We start from the raw sequence: 21395 nt of genomic DNA on the forward strand, positions 1-21395 counted from the left end.
ATATTTATATATCAATCCATAAAAAAAATTTCCAAAAAAAAATAAAATAAAATCCATAAAAAAACAAAGCGAGGAAAAAAACGAAAAACTACGCAACCACCGCCACGTCAGCTACTCACACATTTCACGCCGGTACCACGCCACCAGGAGCACCACCGCCGTCCGCCGCCACGTGTCGGGAGTTGACTCCGATTACAGCTCATTTGATGCGGTTGCATCATTTTGATTCTGAAATTCTTCCGCACTTTCGCATAAGAGAACAAACTGAAGGCGAGAAACTGGAAAAAGCAGTAGAAAAATACGAAATTCCTCGACGGAAATGTAACAAGGCTTGTTGCTGAAGCTGGGTATTAAATGCGTCAAGCGGTGCAACAGCAAGGAGTATCGAATTCCATTCGTGATTGGCATTTTTTGCTGCTGATTGAAATTCCCTCCCATGTTGGGAAATGGCTATATAATTTAAAGAAGATGCGCGTTCCCAAAGCCCGTTCGCTTTCCCTTTGCCTCTCGATCTTTTCCTCTCCCTTGACGTTTCCCGAGCAGTCTTTGTACCCACTTTCGTCACCGAGACGTCCACATTTTCGTTCCGGAGTTTTCTGTTCTTCGATTTCTCATCGTTTCCCTAGTGAAAGGAAGTTGAATCGAAGCAGAGGTTTGTTCACTTGCTCGACTGACATGGTTTTTGCTGCTTATTTTAAAGTTTTTCTTTCTTCTTTTTTTGGTGATCAGTTTCCGTGAAACGTTGTTGAACTTGAACGTTGATGGCTTTGTTTCCGTTCTTATTATGTAATTTTAGTTTAAAAAAGTTTTAATTTAAAGAAATATCACTTAGAATTTAGTAGGTCTGGGTCGGCACCTGTTTCATGCAAAGTTGTTTTCGTTCTTGAGTTGATTTTTACTTTAGTCAAGCTTCCTTTATTGGTTCCTACAGTTAACGTCTTTCTGTCACATGTTTTTTGAAGGATATATTTAATCAGTGACAGAAGATGTCTCCATCAAACGTTGAGTGAAAGCGTTCATTTTGGTAACTTTCATGTGATGCCTCCGTTCTTGGTGAAATATACCAATTGCCTTATGATCGGTTATTCTTTATTAATTAGGAAATAGAATTGAACGTCAAAATCTCTCTGAAGAACAGCAGTGGAAATATATTAAATAACAGTGAAGCATATAGTTGCGTATCTGCAGAGAAATGGACTCATAATCACTTATTTGATCTTCTCCTGCTGATTTATTTCTAATTGTGTGGATATCATGTCCTGAGTTAATTACTCTGGTGTTCATCATTTCAGCAAACATTATTTACTTCTATTTTTTTCCATTTCTTATCTCATTCTTTGTGTTTATAAATGAATCAGGCAATAATCAACTTCATAGCAGTACTATAATGGAGAGCAAACCATTGCAGTTGGATGGGACTGGCTGCAGCGAGAGTGAGAAGTACCCATCGGTGTGGTCATCCCCAGGAGGGCAGACTATTGTTAGAGGAAAGCAAATCTTTTGCAATAGATCTTTAAACATGAGGAATATCGTCGCTGTAGGATTTGATATGGATTACACTTTGGCACAGTATAAATCAGAGACTTTTGAGTCGCTTGCCTATGACGGCACAGTCAGAAAGCTAGTCAATGATTTGGGGTATCCTAGAGAGGTTCGACTATTTTATTGGTACTTAACCATTTTTATGAGAACAAGTCTAAAGAATGAATGCATTACTGATGTCTATGGATGAAGCAGTGACTAATGCAATTTCTTTTGGTTTCGTATTTTTAAATTTGATTCCCCACTTCCCCGCAATCTCACATGCAAAAAGAACTTTTCCTTGTTTGTTATGAGAATTTTAATGCGGTGGATTTCTTGTTTTTTATGTCAATTTCCCTTCTTCAATAATGAAAATATTTAACGTTTTAAACTAACTGGCTTTGTGTAGTTGCTGGACTGGTCGTTTGATTGGACTTACATGGTCCGAGGACTAGTTCTGGATAAAAAGAGAGGCAACATATTAAAGGTTGGTGCAGTTTACTTGTAATGCATTTATGATTTTTTGGTTCTCTCTTTCTTTTTCTCTTTTCAATTTGAAATTGGTTAGATGTGTTTGTAATTCTCATTTGGTTATACAACTCACAGATGGATCGACACAAATATGTAAAGGTGGCTTATCATGGATTCAGAGAGCTATCTAAGGAAGATAAAGTTGCCGCATATGGAAATACGTTGATTCGTGATTCATTCGATGAGCCTGAATATGCTCTCATTGACACCCTTTTTTCTCTTGCGGAAGCTTACTTGTTTGCCCAACTCGTTGACTTCAAGGACAACAATCTGGGAAAAATTTCGGCAGAGTAAGAGAAATATTTCAGCCATGTGTTGTTTTGTTTGTTTTTCGCTAATATTTTCCGAAAATATATTTTCAGGAAAAAATGGAAATTATGATGTATGTTTTGGTTTTATTTTCTGGAAGAGATGTTTTCTACTTTATATCAATCATGCAGCAAATTTGTGAGTTAATTTTTTAACAGATATATTGGTATTTTAAAATTTAATATCATATGATATTTCATAGGGATATAATAGAGTAACATAATTGTTATTGGGGAACATGACGATTTGAATTAAAAAATAATCATTGCTGGGGAGAAGTTGAAAAATGTGAAAATGCGAGTTTGGAAAATATGTTGAATTTCGATGATTTTAATTGGGCAAGTTATAGCAGAGTAAGAATACTTTATGTCTCAGCGCTGGTTATCAACAGTTTGGGAAGAAAAAATTATATTAGGTGAGGCCTACACAGCTTTTCTCATATAAAAATATGCACTGATTTATAGCAATCATTATAATTACAGTAAAAATGAGGAAACAGATCTCCTAAAAAATGAGAAACTGATTACATTATCATCCTTGGAAATTAATAATATACATTCTTAATATGGTACATGAAAATCCAAAAAATATAAATATATATTTTAAATTCTCCAACATTTCCCTCAAACTCTAAAATATACATTTTGCATTCCCGGCTTGGAGATAATTCCTTGGAATGCTGTAATATCAAGCCTCTAGGTGAGTACATTGGCAAGTTGGGCATTCTTGAGACTTGAGATATAAGTTAGTCCACTATCCAGTTTCCTCTTAATAAAGTACCGGTCTACCTCAATGTACTTCGTCCTATCATGTTGAACGAGATTATGGGCTATTTTAATGGTAGAGCTGTTGTCAAAGAGTAATGTCACGGACTCTTCCCACTTTACCTTCAGGTCCCCTAAAAGTATCTTGATACACGGGGATTCCCAATTTCCCATTGTCATCGCTTTGACAATGGGAAATTGTCAAAAGTCAATTCACCATTTCAATTTAATAGGATTCCCTTATTAGGATTCCTTTTTAATTTATGTAGTATCTTGTTTACTGTATGCGAGTGAGTTTCTTTGGGATTTCGCATAAATTTTCTTATCACTTGCAACAAACACAATGTCTGGCCTAATATGAGCTTCCTCACTTGCTTCTGATACATTTCTTTGTCCATGACTGGATCTTGATTTGTCTTGCCAAGTTTGCCATCCGTATCAGTTGGTGTGGAAACTAGTTTACATGTCGATTTCCTGTTTCCGTCAAAAGGTCTGTGAGATAAGAGTGCCTTCAATGGAGCGGGCTATTTCAATTCAATTTCCAAAAATACTAAAGTTTACCAAGTTCTTTTATCTCACACTACCTGGCTAGACATTTTTGCAAGGCTTGTTTGTCCTTTCTATTGTTACCTTTCATAATTTTATATCATCAACAGAGCGGTTACTTTCCTTGAATCTGAGTGCTTCATAAAGAGCTATGATCTCCCTAACTCTGTTCATAAAAGATGACCAACCTCGCTTCGGAAACATACCAAACCAGGCTTTAGGAAAAACTCATGAGACCATATAATGCTATCTCTAACTTGCAACCTTGCTGCTTCTCGTATTCCTCATGATTTCTTGAGAAATTTCCATACATGTCATATTCTAAGTTACCATGAGGAAAAACATTTTTAACATCAAACTATTTCAAATACCTCTCCCAAGTTGACGACAAGTGATGGCAAAATTCTGATTGTGTTCATCTTGGCCATTGAAACAAATATATCCTGATAGACAACACCATAGGTCTGCGTACAACTGTTATTGTAACAGAAAATGTTTCAATCAACCCCATGGTTGACTGCATTAGGTGGGCTTAATGCTCAGAAAATTGCAAGTTTTTCAGTTTCAATATCAATATTACAATCATTTAATATTTTATGTAATACAATAAAACAATAAAACTCTCAGGTTGAATTTAATGTGAAATTCTTTCCCCAAAAGAATTTTGGCCTTGTTGCTTTTTCTCCAAATGAACCTGAATAAAATGAGTTTGTATGAGTCACGTAAAGAAGACGAGATTGATTTAAAGTCTAACAAAGAATTAGACAATGCTTAGCTTTTTTAGATATATGATATAATTACATTAAACTATTATAATTATGATTTTAAAACCTTTTTTTTCTCTTAGAACTTGAGAATGTACAGATTTGGTGTTAAATTTATTGTGTTTATATATTTATTTCATCTATCGTTTTTCTTGATACAATGAAGATTATACTAAAAATCAAATGCACTTTCTTACACTTGATATCCGACGAGTCACACCTAAATTTATAATGTTAACACATAATCGCGTTTTTTACGACCTTGGTCCTCAACCGTTGTGTCTCAGGAAAGTTGTACACTTTATCTAGTTGATAAATTGATCCTGATAATTTTGTATAGCTTTTCAATAAGGTTTCTCAATTCTCAGACACAAAATCTAACAAGTTTTGTCAGCTGTGACAAAGAATTTAATGTCTTCTCACATCTGGTCCAGGATAATAAAATTGACCAAAGACACTTTTTTTTAGGTACTACCATATTTTCATGTGGTATTGAGGCTTCTACTGTTTTCAAGAAACATAATGAGGCTCCTACTCAGTTTGATGATATTAACTACTGTTCTTAAAAATACATGCCAAGGAAGAAAATGCTTGAAACTGTTGGAGAAAGAGAATCAAACATATTAATCATACTAATGTAAATCGCAGTATGAATTGCCGCATCGTTTTAGGTTTGACATGTCAACTATATGGCGTTGTCACTTGTCAGCATATGGAGCATGGTTTTATTGACTTAGAACACTACAAGTGTATACAATTTCCTGCTTATGCTGGCATTGACATTTATTCCAACATATTCCTTTATTTTATTTTCTAATTTATGTAAACCTTTTTGATGTTTTCCACGTGTTGATTTGGCAGTTACGGTCGCATCTATAAAGACGTCCGAGCTGCGGTTGATTTGTGCCATCGTGATGGTACATTGAAGAAGATGGTTGCAAAAGATCCTAAAAGGTTTTCTAAAGTCAAATACCACTTTAAATTACAGGATATCAATTGTCTTTCCAAATAAGGCACGACAGCCTGAAATTTTGGCTCTGTTAGCTAATTATCTTTATTAGTTTCTTCATTAATCTGGCTTTCTTTGTCGTAAGTGGGTATACTTCTCTTCTGTGTCATATGGTTTTCATCTTTTCTATCTGGGCTGAAATTAGCATCGACTTTCTGCTACTGCTGATAAGTTATGGGACATGCATGCACCTTACATGACGAATCATTATTGTTATGTGCAATTTAATCAGTGGTGAAACGTGTGCACGATGTCGCCCCGAAAAATATCTCTTGAAATGTAAAATATGTTTGTTTAAAACAGTGTTTGGGTTTCAAAAGACAACGGACACTAGGACTCCTTAAATATACAAATACTCCTACAACAGGTTTGTCATTGGCTTCTCATACTTGAGGTTAAAACAGTTTCTAGATCTAAAGTTACCATTGTATAAACTTGCTTATGGTGTATTTTTCTTGTTCATGTCGTTTTTGAATAGTGTCAAATGACTTTGGCATCTTAAAACGTGCAGAATGTTGATAGTACCACCACATTTGGGGAACAGAGATTATGATTGCTAGCAAATAAAAATTCTTTTATCAACCACCATATTTATTTTATTTTATTTAATTTAATTCTCTGAGTGGTTGGTTAATTTTATGAAAATTATAGAAATAAATGACAAAAATTGTTCATCATACTGAATTGATTGTATTTGAGAATTTCAATTCTTCAGGTCATGTTTGTTGAAAATAACAAGCATCTGTAGTTCTAATTCTCTTTAATCCCTTACCAAAAAAGACAGATGTCTTAATTAATTGTAGCTGAACCATTCTGGCAGATATCGCTCCATTTACGTTCAATACTTACAGGAAGGCAATCTTATGGTCAATCATTTTACTTGTTTACTTTCCACACATCACGCCGTGCTTCGGGTTGTGGCCTGATAGCTTAGAAGTCATATTTTTCATTAACAGTTCTGAGCGTCGCCTCTTAATTTTATCTTAATTCCAGATTTCCATTACCAAAAACTAGAATTTCCATGGTAATACATGTCTGATGTCTCACATTGTGAATATGAGTATTATCATTTGATTCCTGTTCTTTGATTCAACAATGTTTGCACATGAATAACATGAGTCTAAGAATTGGAAGATCACGATGATAATTTTTGTCACCTCTTCTGGGTGGAGGAATAATAATCCCAGTTCCCAGATCAATCTTTTATTTGTCCATTATTTTGTGTTGCCAGATATATCAACGAGGACACTTCAATAGTTCCCATGCTGAAGATGCTTAGAGACTCTGGCCGTGCTACATTTTTAGTGACTAACAGGTAATGATTCCATGAAACTGAAGCTATGTGCATGTATTCCCTTCTCAAATTTAGTTGTCGTCTTCCATTGTTTTTGATCCAGTCTTTGGGATTATACAAACATTGTAATGAACTTCCTCTGTGAGCCAAAAGCATTGGATGGCTGCTCCACCTCAAATTTTGACTGGCTTCAGTATTTTGACGTCGTTATTACTGGCAGGTAATAAGCTTTTCCTGATGCTTGAAAGTCTTTCCGCGGTACCTAAATAATGCTATTTTGGTCAATTTAATTTCACCAAGCCAGATTTAAAAGAATGAAGTAGACAAGTTACCTAATGGTAATAAGTTGTCTTAATGATTTTGGTGGGACTATACTGTCTTTACCATCAGTACCTATAAAGCATCTTATGGGAACTCTTTGTCATCATTTTTTCCCAGTTTTAGTTTATCTATGTACCAAATTCAGAAAAGAACAGTACATATTGAACAAAGAACAAAATCATTACTGCGATATTTCATTATTCATTCATTAATACAAGGACCGTGACGTAGCTTCGGATGGATTTTAGCATCTATTTTTGGATAATTTTAGCTGGTTATTTTGTTGAGGGGGGTAAGTGGGGGATTGAGTAGCAAACGACCTTCCTAACTGGCTTCAATTCATCAAATGAAAATGAGTCGGCAATCTAAGATATTGATGCATCACTTCTATGGTATTTCATTTCTCACTTCAATTTAGGTGCAAAACTCTCTTCCAACTGATGCTTTATTAATATTTCTCATGACTATTCTCCAGATAGCTTTATGTCATGATTTCTTTTTCAGTGCAAAGCCAAGCTTTTTCCATGATGAAAATCGTGCTAATCTGTTTGAGGTTGATCCTGAGTCAGGAATGCTTCTTAATACTGATAATGGAACTCCTATGCCTCAGGTTAGTTTATACTATCCTGGTTTTTTCTGAATTGTGTGCCTCTTTTCTGCGAGTCCAGTCAATTTTTTTATGAAACTCAGGTGGATGTTTCTCTGAGGCTTCCATTGAAGAACTTAGACACAAACTTCCGAGTTTTTCAGGTGAAAGTAAATAAGCAGGATTTAAGTTTTATTTTCTGTAATTGTTAATTCTTCAGTCTTCTGTTTATTATGATTATTTGTTAAATTACATTTTCAGGGAGGGAATGTGGGACATCTTCACAAATTATTGTCCATAGAATCAAGCTCCCAGGTAATCTTTCTCCTTCATGAAGATGTCTTTTCTTCCTAGTCATTTTGGTATTTTTATTTTATTTATTTAAAATTAAAATATATTTATTATTTCAAGTGCCATTTAAACTGTTGAATGCACATTTGAATGCATGAAGACACACATGGCAATTTTTGACAATTGTAGGCATAGTTATCTCAAACCCCTAGGTTGTGGATGCGAATAATGCGATTTCAAAGTTTTGTGGGTTCAACTTTAGTTATGAGTTTCTTCTTTCATGTGAGTCGTACCCTCATCATATAAGAAATGAAGTCACCACTTTGTGGTAGTTGGAAGTATTCCACTTGTTTAGGCCATATACATCACTATAAGAAGCTATTGCAAAAATGCTGAATGGGTTTTTTCGCCACTCTCCTAGTATATCCTTAACTAGAACCAAGTTTATCAAATAATAAACCAATAATCACTCTTATTTACTTCATGAAGGGTAATTTGTTTCCTGATAAATTTTGTTTCCCTGTAACTTTTAGTTTCTGAACAGTGATATAGGTGGGTGTAACGTGTAACTTTTAATCCTCGGTGTTGCCATGGTTTTCATCAAGTGGAAGCTTTATGTTTTACATCAGTTTGTATGAGTACTCATTCTCTGTGTGAGTACTCACTTCATCTGTCATATGTTAGGTGCTTTATGTTGGGGACCATATATATGGAGATATTTTGCGCAGTAAAAAAATTTTAGGTATGTTTTCGTTATTTCTCGCATTATTGTGATGCTTCTATACACACACACACTTTAACCCTATACGTTTACTTGTATATCCTAAGATGTTGACTTTAAAGTATATTGGCAAACTAGTGTGTGATATGTCAAACATTTTTCCTCGTAATGGAAGTGCCATGTGTTCCGTTTCTGCTGCGTGAAACTTGCAATTTCAATTATAATTATAAATATCAAGTGTGCGGGCACTTTAATTGAAACTTGTAGATGAGTGATTGTCGTTTTTAACCTAAATCAGCACAAGTGATAAGTTTTGGAAAAAGGTTTTGAGAATTGTATTTGGAAGAGAGAAAGGCATATTGGGTTTGATTTTCTGATAAATGAAAAATATTTTATAGTTTCCTCAAATCAAATGATAACTTTTGGTAAACATGATTGTCCACCGTTTGAATTTATATTTGTATGGATGATAATTTGGAGCAATTTAGTATCAAGTTTTAAATATTTTATATTATATTTGAAAATGACGTGTTGATTTTTGATTTTATTTAACAGTGTTTCCTTGATGGAAACCAAACTTCGCACAGAATTTTACAGGTTTTTAGCTGGGTTTCTTCTGTATTTCTAGCTGGTACATAACCATTGTCCTCAAGAAGTAATAGCAAATGAGAATCTATTTGTGGTCAATTTAGGTCCCACCAACCATGTCATTCCTGTAGAATTAAATCCGAACTGGAGTTCAAGTACTGTCGAATTTCATTTTTTAGCTGGTTTCGGTTTAGATGATTATTGTGGTTTTAACATTCTTGCAATATACTTGTATCAAGATTCAAGATTAGCATCTTATAGTCAGGTTTTGAAAAGTTGTGTTTCTTTCTGAGTCTGATTCAGAATTATATCATTATTTGTAGGTTGGAGAACAATGCTTGTTGTTCCAGAGCTTGAGAAAGAAGTCGAACTTCTCTGGGCATTAAGGGATACCCGCAAGGTAAACTGCCTTTTCTAGTTGACTGGTCTTATTAGGACTGTGGTTGATTGTTAAACGATGGGCTGAATACAGCTTTTGTCCACTGTCCAATGTCCATCACCCATATAAGCTTTAGAAGCCTATTTTTCGGGTTTTAGTCATTCTCTCAGATACTTTTGGGCTTTTTACTCATTCTCTCAGGTTTCTGCTGTATTGATTAGATCTTGTTTGACTGTTGCAACATTGGGTGTGAGAAAGTGATTTCGTTCTGTTTTAACCCTGTTACCTCTTCTCAATTCCCCAATTCCTCGATCTTGATTTGGTTGTCTTTTTTTATTCTAAATAAATCATGTACTTCTCTTAGCAACTTCAAATATTGAGGAATGATCGTGATCACATTGAAGACAAGATGCACCATCTGAAGTGGTCTCTCAGGTGACTTTCAACCTTTGTTCTTCTGTGGTGATTTCTGGCAATGCCATACAGCTTCAGTTGTCATAGGCATTCTGAGCGCTGTTGTCCCACATACACCTGTAATATTCAACATATAAAAGATGTGTAAAATTTATGTCTTCTCATGGAAAAGTTGCCATCTCTTTTTAGGTTCGATGAGGCGAATGTTGTAAATGAGGAAAGCAAACTAGCTGAGGTTGAAAAATTGCAGGTTAGTAAATATTATGGTGAAGAGTAGCATCAGATTCTTTTACATGCGTGGTGTTTATAAATCTGAAAAAAGATTAGTGCAAGTCTGCAAGAAGCGAGAAACGTTTACTGACCAGTTCTTTGCGGGTCTCTATATAATGTTTACCACTGACTTAGAGAAGTATGGATGCTTGCTATCCTTAATTGGGTCATCTGCTTCAGATGCTGAAAATATATTTCTTGAATTTTGTCCATATTGTTTTCATACCAGTCTCAGCAGGAAGAAGTTCGGTTGAGTCATCAACAAGCTCAAAGAGAATGTCACCAAGAGGTAAGAAGTTGCTATTAGTTGCTTATATTTAGCCTATAACAAAAGATTGGTTTATCCACGATGATTCCAAGAATCAAGTGTCACATATATCATGAAATATGTTCAGTTTCACAAGGTTTGGGGACAACTGATGAAGACTGGCTATCAGAATTCCCGCTTTGCTCATCAGGTCGGACGTCAAAAGATCAATAGCAATGGTGTGTTACATTTTATTGTCGATTTAGAATCATTTTTGTTTGGTGTTATTTCAGGTGGAACGATTTGCTTGCCTGTATACTAGCCAGGTTACCAATTTGAGCCTATACTCCCCAGACAAATACTACAGGCCAAGCGAAGATTTCATGCCTCACGAACTCGATATGATCGCTTCGTGAGTCGTTCACCTCCTTGTATATATTTAGTTATTGTTGGTTTTTCGAAGCATAGTTCGACTGATTTCCCCCAGAATCATGGAATAGATTTTGTATGATCGTATTACTGTTAATATTATCCCAGTTTAAATTGTAAATTATTTCCGATTATATATTATCTGCAGTTCGGTTCGACATCGGTAATAGACCGTTGTCCAGGCTCAATTCATTCAGTGGACTAGTAATCCGGTAATAGACTGTTGTCCAGACTCAATTAATTCAGTCATTCACTCAATCAGTCATTCATTAGTCGATCGTTAGCTAATCAGGAATCAACAATAGTCCGAATATCAAATATGCAGATCAATATGATCAACAAATTGTGACATACACAATATGCGATAATTATGAATAACCAAGTAATTTTATGAAGTTTACTATAAATTCCAGGTCAAGTGCCAAAATAACCATTATTGAAGAAACCAGTAATGAAAATCTCACGGGAGGAACCTCACCTTGCTGTCTTATAGCTTTATCGATCCAATAACTTCGGATTCCTATAATGTTATGATATTTTATATGTTAGTAATATCATAAAAACTCGACTAGTTACGTTCAAAATTTGTACTTGGTTTAACATCTTTAGTACTTTACAATAAAATTCATAATATTTCGAAATTAGTTCAGAAAATTCCAAAAATTTTACAGTATGTATAACTCATAAAATTCTATAATTTTTGTATTCAGAGTTTTCGAAATTCACAGTTGATTTTTCTCATATTTAACATTTTCGAACTGTTTTTTGAGGTACTTTGACCACCGAAAAAGGCCGCTTCCGGCAATATTTCTGATCATCAGCCGGCCCCTTAGTAGACAAGAAATCACAGTGAACAATTTTTCTTTTGTACTCTAGACCAAAAACAGTGTTCATGATTGAAAAACCGATACCATAAACTAGCATCTAACCTGCTTTAAAATAAGTTTCATAGGTTTGAGGATTCCTTGAAAAATCCATAACAATTTATACACTCATCCAAAAATTATGAAATTTGAAATAGAAGTCTAAAACAAGTGCATAAAGCGTCGGAATCGGAAATTTTCCGATTCCGGTCAGCGCGTGTAGTTCACGCGCCGATGTATCGACGTGTGTGATTGCTCCAATAACCATGCGCGGCTGATCTTTGGAGACTTGATTATTTTTTGCAAGCTCTACAACTTTGGTATACAAAATAATTTGAAATACTCAGCTGATATTACCCAGAATTCATATTTTCAAAACAGTGAGCATGCTAATTTGTTACCGAAAAAACTGCCATTCCAGTGCTATTCCGGGCAAACAACGATCAAGCATGGATACTATTCCGAGCAAATGGCGATCAAGCATGAATACTACGTAACCCAAGGATCAACTTTCATGTTATATCCTAGACCTAGAACTGACATTAAGTAAGAGATAAACATGCATGAACATTTAACCTGAGAAAGGTGATTTCGAATCCAGCAGCTTCCTAAAATTCTCACGTTTTTTATTTTTCCGACAAATTTCTTTTTGATGGTTTGCTATACCTTCCAGACTAAACATTTTTTTTTGGGTGGAATAAGAATACTAGGGAATTTTTCTGGAATTTTTGGAGGACTTTTGCTAATTTTCTAGAGTTTTTCTCTCTTATGTAACATTTTTCTCCACACTTTACTCATTTCTTAGTGTTTGGATGAAATGCAAGTGATTTTTATTCATTAGGAGCTGCTATTTAAAGCCAAATGTAACGACTAGGTTAATGCCAAGTGTTGAGCTTATTTTCGATACTTAGCAATCTTGTTTACTTGCACAAGTAATATTACACTCACATACATTCACCTTTATATAAACATGTGTATATAAATATATATCAACTAATTATATATATATATATATATATAGCATGTTTGTTAAATTGCACAAGTAACCTTTCTCTACTCTCACTCACTCGACTATATATAAGCATGTGTATATTAATATATATATCTATTATCTATTATCTATTATCTATTACATATATAAATATGTGAGTTGAATTGTGAACTTACTCATATGCCCTTCTCTCATTAATTCCTTCAATTTAATGTGTTCTTTTTTTTATTATTATTATAATTATATCTATTATCTATCTATTTCTATTACATATATAAATCTTGACTACCATTTTCTCATTATCAAATAATTAATTTATTTTTTTCTTTCAATAATTTATTTAAATTTATTATCTATTTCTATTACATATATAAATATGTGAGTTGAATTGTGAATTTAGTCACATGTTTTTCTCTCATTAATGTATTCAATTTAATTTGTTCTTTGTTTTATTATTATTATTATTATTATTATTATTATTATTATTATTATTATTATTATTATTATTATCTATCTATTTTTATTTCTATTACATATATAAATATGTGAGTTGAATTGTGAATTTACTCATATGCCCTTCTCTCATTAATTCCTTCAATTTAATGTGTTCTTTTTTTTATTATTATTATAATTATATCTATTATCTATCTATTTCTATTACATATATAAATCTTGACTACCCTTTTCTCATTATCAAATAATTAATTTGTTTTTTTCTTTCAATAATTTATTTAAATCTATTATCTATTTCTATTACATATATAAATATGTGAGTTGAATTGTGAATTTAGTCACATGTTTTTCTCTCATTAATGTATTCAATTTAATTTGTTCTTTGTTTTATTATTATTATTATTATTATTATTATTATTATTATTATTATTATTATTATTATTATTATTATTATTATCTATCTATCTATTTTTATTACATATATATATCTTGACTACCCTTTTCTGATTATCAAATAATTAATTTGTTTTTCTCTTTCAATAATTTATTTAAATATATTATCTATTTCTTTTACATATATCTATTATCTATTACATATATAAATATGTGAGTTGAATTGTGAATTTACTCATATGTCCTTCTCTCATTAATTTCTTCAATTTAATGTGTTCTTTTTTTTATTATTATTATAATTATATCTATTATCTATCTATTTCTATTACATATATAAATCTTGACTACCCTTTTCTCATTATCAAATAATTAATTTGTTTTTCTCTTTCAATAATTTATTTAAATCTATTATCTATTTCTATTACACAATTTTGTTATCCTGCCCACTCGCTGTGCCCACCTAATGTGCCCACCATGAGGTGGCACTCAACTATTGGATGTGATGAATTGTGCGTCCAATAGTTGAGTGTCACCTCGTGGTGGGCACATTAGGTTGGCACGGTGGGTGGGCAGGATAGCAAAACTCTTCTATTACATATATAAATATGTGAGTTGAATTGTGAATTTAGTCACATGTCTTTCTCTCATTAATGTATTCAATTTAATTTGTTCTTTATTATTATTATTATTATTATTATTATTATTATTATTATTATTATTATTATTATTATTATTATTATTATTATTATCTATCTATCTATCTATTTCTATTACATATATATATCTTGACTACCCTTTTCTCATTATCAAATAATTAATTTGTTTTTCTCTTTCAATAATTTATTTAAATATATTATCTATTTCTTTTACATATATAAATATGTGAGTTGAATTGTGAATTTACTCATATGTCATTCTCTCATATGTCCTTCTCATATGACCAAATTTACAAAAATAACTTAATTATAGGATAAAAAATGCAGTTTTCTCAAAAATAATAAGTGTTTAAAATTTACTGTTAAGAGAAAAATAAGCTCTTCAATTTTGTATGTGAAAATTTTAAGTTAATATAATTACTCAATCTAAAAATTAATTAATCGAAGATATATTACAATACAAAAGAAGTTAATAGATTAACACAAATGCTTTATAATTAGGGATGACATTTTTAGATAAGAGAAAAATATATTTGAAACAATCTTCATCCGAGAAAAAATATCTGTATTATATAAATTAATTATATGTATATTAATTATATATATACATATATATAATTAGTTTTATAGCGTTGAGAATATGTCCACCTTAGTATCCTGATGATCAATCCTTAAATTTAATCTCTTCAATATTTGGCGTGTTACATCTTTTATTTCTTTAGTATTGTTTAAACGAGATTTTTTGTGTTCGGGAATAAATAAATATTAGCATTCTAATGGAAGAAGAGTAGCTGGGCCCAAATTATTCAAATGGACAATGTAAACAATCCTACACACCTTTTTCCCACTCTTCACGCACACCTACACGGGGAGAAAAATCTTCCGACCTGTTTATTTGAACCAACATAGACCAGCTCCTGTACAATTTACACTTGTGATTCAAAAAAATGGCCATATATTATGTCCAGAACGAACTATTCTGCACTGCCAAATCATCCCAATTTCTCCTTCTCAAGAACTTGTGGCTTAAGCAGCCCCGACTATTCTATACTCGAGCTGGCCACAACCCCCTCGCCAACTCGATAATGCGATGAACACATAAACAAAGGGTAGCTACGATTGAACACCACACTCAGCCAGTATCATTCTGTCTTTCTACATCCTGCATTTCCAACGGTTCGGGAAAAACATCACTCGATGATCGTTTATGGGAAGACGAATGAGTATTCGCCCCACTTCCACGTGATCCTACTCTCCCGGACTGTCTCAACCCACCGATGATCTCTCTATTTGTTTGGTTCGAAACATTAGAATTCCCGGATGAACTACGACGCCAACTACTAAAGAATGCAGCAGTCCAATTCTGCCTAGATGGGGTTTGTCTCAGGTTCCCGGAGCTAAAACTTTCTTCCCTCACAACTTTGAAAGGGTTTTCCAACGCCTTGAGAACGTGCCTCATCGAGGGACGTCTCGAAGGTTTAGGATTGAGGCACGACTTGGCCACTATCGCGACCGCCCATACCTCTTCAAGAAGATCCTCATCTATGATAAGAGATTGATCAACAATCTTAAGAATCAGTTCTTTGTCATGTTGACTGATATAAGGCAAATTACTCTCCAACCATTGCTTGGCCTCGGAATCGTTTAGACTGCTGAGTCCGAGTCTTCCGGTCACGAGTTCCAGTAGAACTTTTCCAAAACAGTACACATCATAGGCACATGTAATAAATGATGATCCTGGAATATACAAACCCATTACAACTACAGAATGGAAAATACAATCTTGCTGAAAAAAACAAGAGTATTCTTACCAGAAGGTCGTTTATCTGAAGTCCTGCACATTGTCAAGAGAAAGGGTGTTGAGAAAATGAAGGGGATCGGAAAGAAGAGTACTATGTAACACAGTTTCACCAAGATAAGAAGGCAAAAGGATGAAGTTTTTAAAAAATAACTTACTGTGGTGTTTGAAGCAACCTTGAGATCAAATTTGGTGGACTAGCTACTCCTTGAGCACTAACTTCACTCAAACTTCCAAGCCGCACCTCGTATTTGTCATCGAGTAGGATACTAGTAGTTCGAATATCTCTTCATAAACCAAGAACACATAAGTCAATAACTGTTCCGTGAACGTAGCCCAGTAAACAACAGACTGTATATTTTACGCGCAAAACGGATTTCAGACCTATTTTTGTAGTTCTGACTAATCAAATTTCAAGATTCAAAATGAATTTCAGTTAGCTACTCATGTGTACGCTGAGAAAACATAGTGGTTTTCAAAGTTTTTCATACCTATGGATAATAGGAGGAATGCATTCATGATGTAAGTAAGATAGAGCCTCAGCAGCTCCTATAGCGATTTTCCATCTCGTAATCCAGTCCAAAGACCGTACCTCTTCTACCTCTTCTTCTGTACGTATTAACTTGAAAAAGGAATTGGACAAATCCTCATTTGGCATATATTTGTAAACCAAGATCTTCTCGTGTTCGTCCTCTAAGCAGTGTCCCATGAGTGGAACCAACCTCCTATGTGTCACTTTACCGAATAAATCCAATTCTGACATGAATGATTCTTTCCTGAAGGAACGTAAATCTACTTTCTTGATAACTACATGCTGCTCATCCTCAAGTTTTCCACTAAATAAGTGTCCCGAGTGACCTCGTTTGATGAGATTCTCGTTACTGAAATTACACGTAGCTTGTACCATCTGCTCATATGTAAATGATTCTCCCAGGTTAGACAAATCGATGGCGGTATCAGGGGGTGGCTCATTACCTTTGCCTATAACATGCTCAACACTTCTACTCTTTGTTACCAGATTTTTACTTCTAGCATTGCGTATCCTCAGACCCAACAACAGTCCAAATATTAAAAATATAACAAAGCCAAGCCCACCAAAAACGCCTACCATTATATATATCAGTCCTCTTTTTCTCTTGTGCTGATCTTTCTTTGGACGTCCAACAGGCTCTGCATTATCTTTAAACACTAGTCCTTGTTCTGCATAAAAGTCTGCACAAGTCTCTGTATTTCTTTGATCCACTACGTTAGAAAAGCAATTGTTGGAAAGTAGAATAATACTGCTCATAGTTGCATTGGGAGCTAATCCTTCAAAATAGTTGTTGGACACGTCAAGGATGCCAAGTTTTTCAATCCCAAAAGTCAAATTTCCATAAAAACGATTTTTGGAAATGTTGAAGACTGCACCATTAACATTGAACGAAGCATTAAAGATCGGAAAAAAACCGGTAAAGTTATTCCCGGATATGTCTAGGCGCTTCAATTGGGGCATTCCCCCCAAAGAATCTGGAAATTTGCCATCAAAATAGTTGCTACCGAGAGATAAATATTCCAACTTAGTGAGATTCTGAAACAAGCAATCTGACAGTGAACCTTGTAGTGCATTGTTTCCTATCAACATTTTCCTCAAGTTTCTTAATCTTCCTAATTCATTCGGCAGCGATCCCATCAAAGAATTGTACTCAAGATCAAGTTCTATAAGTTGAGAGAGGTTCCCAAGTTGATTAGGAATGAAAGAACTTAGGCTATTGTTGCTCAAATTTAACATCTTGAGACTTGAAAATGAACCAAAATCAATAGGAATTGATCCTGATAGGAAATTTGAAGAAAGGTCAAGATTACTGAGATTTGCCAATGCTGAAATCTCACTAGGAATACTCCCTGTCAATAAGTTCTGGGAAAGATCAAGAACAGATAACGAAAACAGCTTCCCCAATGCAGATGGAAATATTCCAGTAATCGAATTATCCGATAAATACAAGGAATTAAGCTTACTTAAGCTTCCAATTGATGGTGGAATCGAACCGTAAATTGAACTTGACCTAAGATCAAGGACTTCAAGATTAGGCAACCTTTGGCCCAGCCACTCTGGTATTGGTCCCGGAAGCAAAAACCCCGACGAATTAAATGAAGATAGCATCTTAAAATTCGGTAATGAATCAACAGCAAACCTAGGATAGAGTTTTCCACTCCGGGTTCTCCTTAATCCGGACAAGTTTATCCCGGTTACCCGGCCATTTTCACACGCTATTCCAGTCCAATTCAGACATGGATTCAATTTCTTGTGCCAATTTTTAGCACTGATTCCCAGTGATGACCGAAGCTCCAACAGTGCCCGCCACTCTGAATCATCACTCAGTGACTGAACCACTAACGAATTAAGAAAGAGCAAGAAAATTACAACCAAAATCTTGAAATGGGCATCCATGATTTCTACCCAAGACCTCAACTTTGTCCCTGAACTGCTCTGATCTTCATCGTACGAGCCCTCCGACTATTCTCTCTCTGCAAAAACGAGAAAAAAAAAAAGTAAATATGGAAGAAGGGAAAAACCAAAAAAGAAGGTATTCGATATGAAAACAACCACACAATCGTGAACGCTAGTAAAACGGGAGCACTTATACGCACAGCTATATGATCACGGGTTTCGGTTCTTCATTTCAACACAATCACTTAAAAATGTTTGCGCGTGAATTGGGAAGGTGTAAATACGTGTCTGTGCGTGGGAAAATTAATTCATTTATACATTGAACTCTTCTACGGACACAACCGTGCGTACATATTTGATGTTGTTTTCATGGCGGGAGCCAATTAACGAATGTGGCGTCTGGGTTGACTTGGCGGCGCTCAGCCTATGGCCGGTGGCGCTGGTGAGATGTGGCGGCAGATTTTCAAGTAATGAAATGGGAAAATAGCATTATCTCTCAAAATGAAGTTTATTTATGGCGGCAATATGTGATTAGTTATGAGTTCCGGTTTAATAAGGACAATGACTTGAGTTAAAAACATAAATCTTACTTTGTAATTAAATAATCACAACAAAGTAAGTCCATCTTTGTATACGAGTTACTAAGATTAGTCGATTCGATCTTATATATTATTAACGTAAAAAATAATATTTTTTTATAAATGAGATTGAATATAAGATTAGTCTCACAAAATTAACGCGTTAAACATAAATTGTGTATATATGAGACAAAATCTCTCTATATAATGCTTGTGTATAAATTAAAAGTTTTTGACATTAACTGATATTTTTATATTTTCAGATATCACGCCAAAATAAAAAAATTATAATATAGTTTTTTATAACATTATTTTATGATATGAAAATTGAATTAAAAAATATAAATAAAATGAATATTTTATTGAGATATAATAGTTATATTCAATCAAAACTCGTATTAAATAATTTTTATGATATTTTTTTAATAAATGAAAATGATATATTTTTGTAATTTTATAAGAGTATTTGATTTATTATAAATACAATATGACTTCAAATTAGTTATACTAACTTCTACATCCCTCATGTAATATAAATAGTGTAAGTGTATATAATATATATATATATATATAAAAGCAATTTAATGAATGTATAAACTTTATAAATGAATAACGGACCACTTTATAAAAATGAGAACAATAAACTCATGCAAACTGTACCATGTAAATATGTAATTGAAAAGTAGCATGTATAATCTTGCAAGGTAAATGAGAGATTAGGTCGAAAATAATAATTTTTCTCAAAAATGTATATATATATATATATATATATATATTATACAGAGAAAAAATGAACATCTTTTCAATCAAGATGTTCAAATGACCCGCATGATTGGAATTGGAACAACACTGCAAACTAGGAATAAAGTAAGTCCAAGTCTGCTCTCTTACCAATCTCAACTAATCTAATTCTTTTTTAAAAAATAATAATAATAAAACATGTTTTCAATTTTCATTTTTTTCAAAGTACATTTTTTCACAATTTTAAAGAATATAATTATGAGTTTTTCTTTACAAAATTTTTAAAAACACTATTTTTTAAAAAACTTTTACAAACCTTTATCTCTATCGACCTAATTCATAGATAAACTTCACAATTTTTTTGGCAAAAAAAAAATTATTATTACAAAAGTAAATTAAGAACGATTGATTTTGATTATAAAAGTACTATTTAAGAGCCTAGCCAATGTTTCAACGCGTTATTAAAGATCCACTTGGAAAAGTTTGTCTCCTTGGTCCTTATTATCATTTCTTTCTTTTTGACAATTATTATGTGGTAGCCCTAATTTTGTCCTCGAGTAATCGACATCGAGTACACGTGCGTATATGATTAAATCGAGATGATTTTCTTTTATTATTCTGTTGGAACAATATAGGAGTTAAAAAATCTGGTGACTAAAATATATAGTTTGGGAAACTATATAATGAAATCTTTCTTTTTTTAAAAAAAAGAAAGAAACTATATAATAATAATCTTTAATTGATATGTCAATATAATTATGAAGTAACTTAATACGTCAAGATGTAAAATTGACGTGACAAGCATTCTCACATGATTTTTAAGCTTACTTGACTCGGTCTTATGCCACGAGTCGGATTTTTATTTGATTTTGTAAAACAAATTTTCTAATTTAATTGATGCATGGATACATAAAATTTATTATCGAGAAAGTATCTCATTAACCCTGCTTAATAGCAGGCTACGCATTATATTATGAATATATATTCCGTTCTCAAAAAATATATATAAAGGAATTTTGAAAATAACAGATAATGTTATTTAGTATTATGAGAAATATGATTATTTTACAATCCCAAAAAAAAACAGAGATTATTTCTTTGCTCAATTATTGGGAATTTAAAATTAATAGACGAAAAATGGTATCCCATTTGATTTGAAAGTTTGACATAGAAATGAGATAGTTCACATTCAAGTTGTAGGCAATTTGGGTATGGACTGTGGGCTGCCAGGCCTAAAAATATTGAATGTTAAACGGCGTCGGTGCCCAAAAATGATGTTGACCTGAAGCGTTGACTCACTTTCTTTAGGTTCAAGTCTTTATACGTATGCGTTGACTTGTTTTTTTCTGGAAAATGTTTTCATTCAAACTCATCTATGTCGATGCTAATCTATCATAAATCGTTTGATGGCAAAAGATTTTTTATACCGATGCAGGTATATCTGAGTCGGATTTGGCATCTTTTTTTTTCCCATTTTTATTTGTTGGGTGTTAGAAACGATAGAAATTTC

General features: G+C 33.3%; 2 protein-coding genes across 7 annotated transcripts; one reads left to right on the forward strand and one right to left on the reverse strand.

The window, feature by feature from the left end:
• The first annotated feature begins 52 nt into the window (after positions 1 to 52).
• Positions 53 to 11126, forward strand: LOC140885530 (uncharacterized). 2 transcript variants are annotated; one of them, XM_073292524.1, is made up of 18 exons: positions 577 to 652; positions 963 to 1024; positions 1359 to 1651; positions 1931 to 2008; positions 2128 to 2342; positions 5297 to 5389; positions 6676 to 6759; positions 6842 to 6958; positions 7564 to 7669; positions 7750 to 7809; positions 7907 to 7960; positions 8621 to 8678; positions 9569 to 9645; positions 9989 to 10059; positions 10228 to 10288; positions 10538 to 10597; positions 10704 to 10766; positions 10849 to 11126. In XM_073292524.1, the coding sequence occupies exons 3-18, from the start codon at positions 1388 to 1390 to the stop codon at positions 10969 to 10971; spliced, it is 1584 nt and encodes a 527-aa protein (XP_073148625.1). In that variant the 5' UTR covers positions 577 to 652; positions 963 to 1024; positions 1359 to 1387; the 3' UTR covers positions 10972 to 11126. The 2 variants fall into 2 exon arrangements, with proteins under 2 accessions (XP_073148620.1, XP_073148625.1); XM_073292519.1 differs by lacking the exon at positions 963 to 1024 and having other exon boundaries at positions 53 to 652.
• A 3866-nt stretch (positions 11127 to 14992) lies between these two features.
• LOC140890091 (probable LRR receptor-like serine/threonine-protein kinase At2g16250) lies at positions 14993 to 19070 on the reverse strand. Of its 5 annotated transcripts, none has more exons than XM_073297861.1 (5): positions 18918 to 19070; positions 16630 to 18643; positions 16297 to 16425; positions 16152 to 16174; positions 14993 to 16077 (listed from the first exon to the last, which is right to left on the reverse strand). In XM_073297861.1, the coding sequence occupies exons 2-5, from the start codon at positions 18564 to 18566 to the stop codon at positions 15473 to 15475; spliced, it is 2694 nt and encodes an 897-aa protein (XP_073153962.1). In that variant the 5' UTR covers positions 18567 to 18643; positions 18918 to 19070; the 3' UTR covers positions 14993 to 15472. The 5 variants fall into 5 exon arrangements, with proteins under 5 accessions (XP_073153962.1, XP_073153965.1, XP_073153950.1 ...); XM_073297864.1 differs by having other exon boundaries at positions 18885 to 19062; XM_073297849.1 differs by lacking the exon at positions 18918 to 19070 and adding an exon at positions 18767 to 18903.
• Between the last annotated feature and the right edge of the window lie 2325 nt (positions 19071 to 21395).

Source organism: Henckelia pumila, chromosome 1 (assembly GCF_033568475.1).
Source record: "Henckelia pumila isolate YLH828 chromosome 1, ASM3356847v2, whole genome shotgun sequence".
In the NCBI taxonomy this organism is placed as follows: Eukaryota; Viridiplantae; Streptophyta; class Magnoliopsida; order Lamiales; family Gesneriaceae; genus Henckelia; species Henckelia pumila.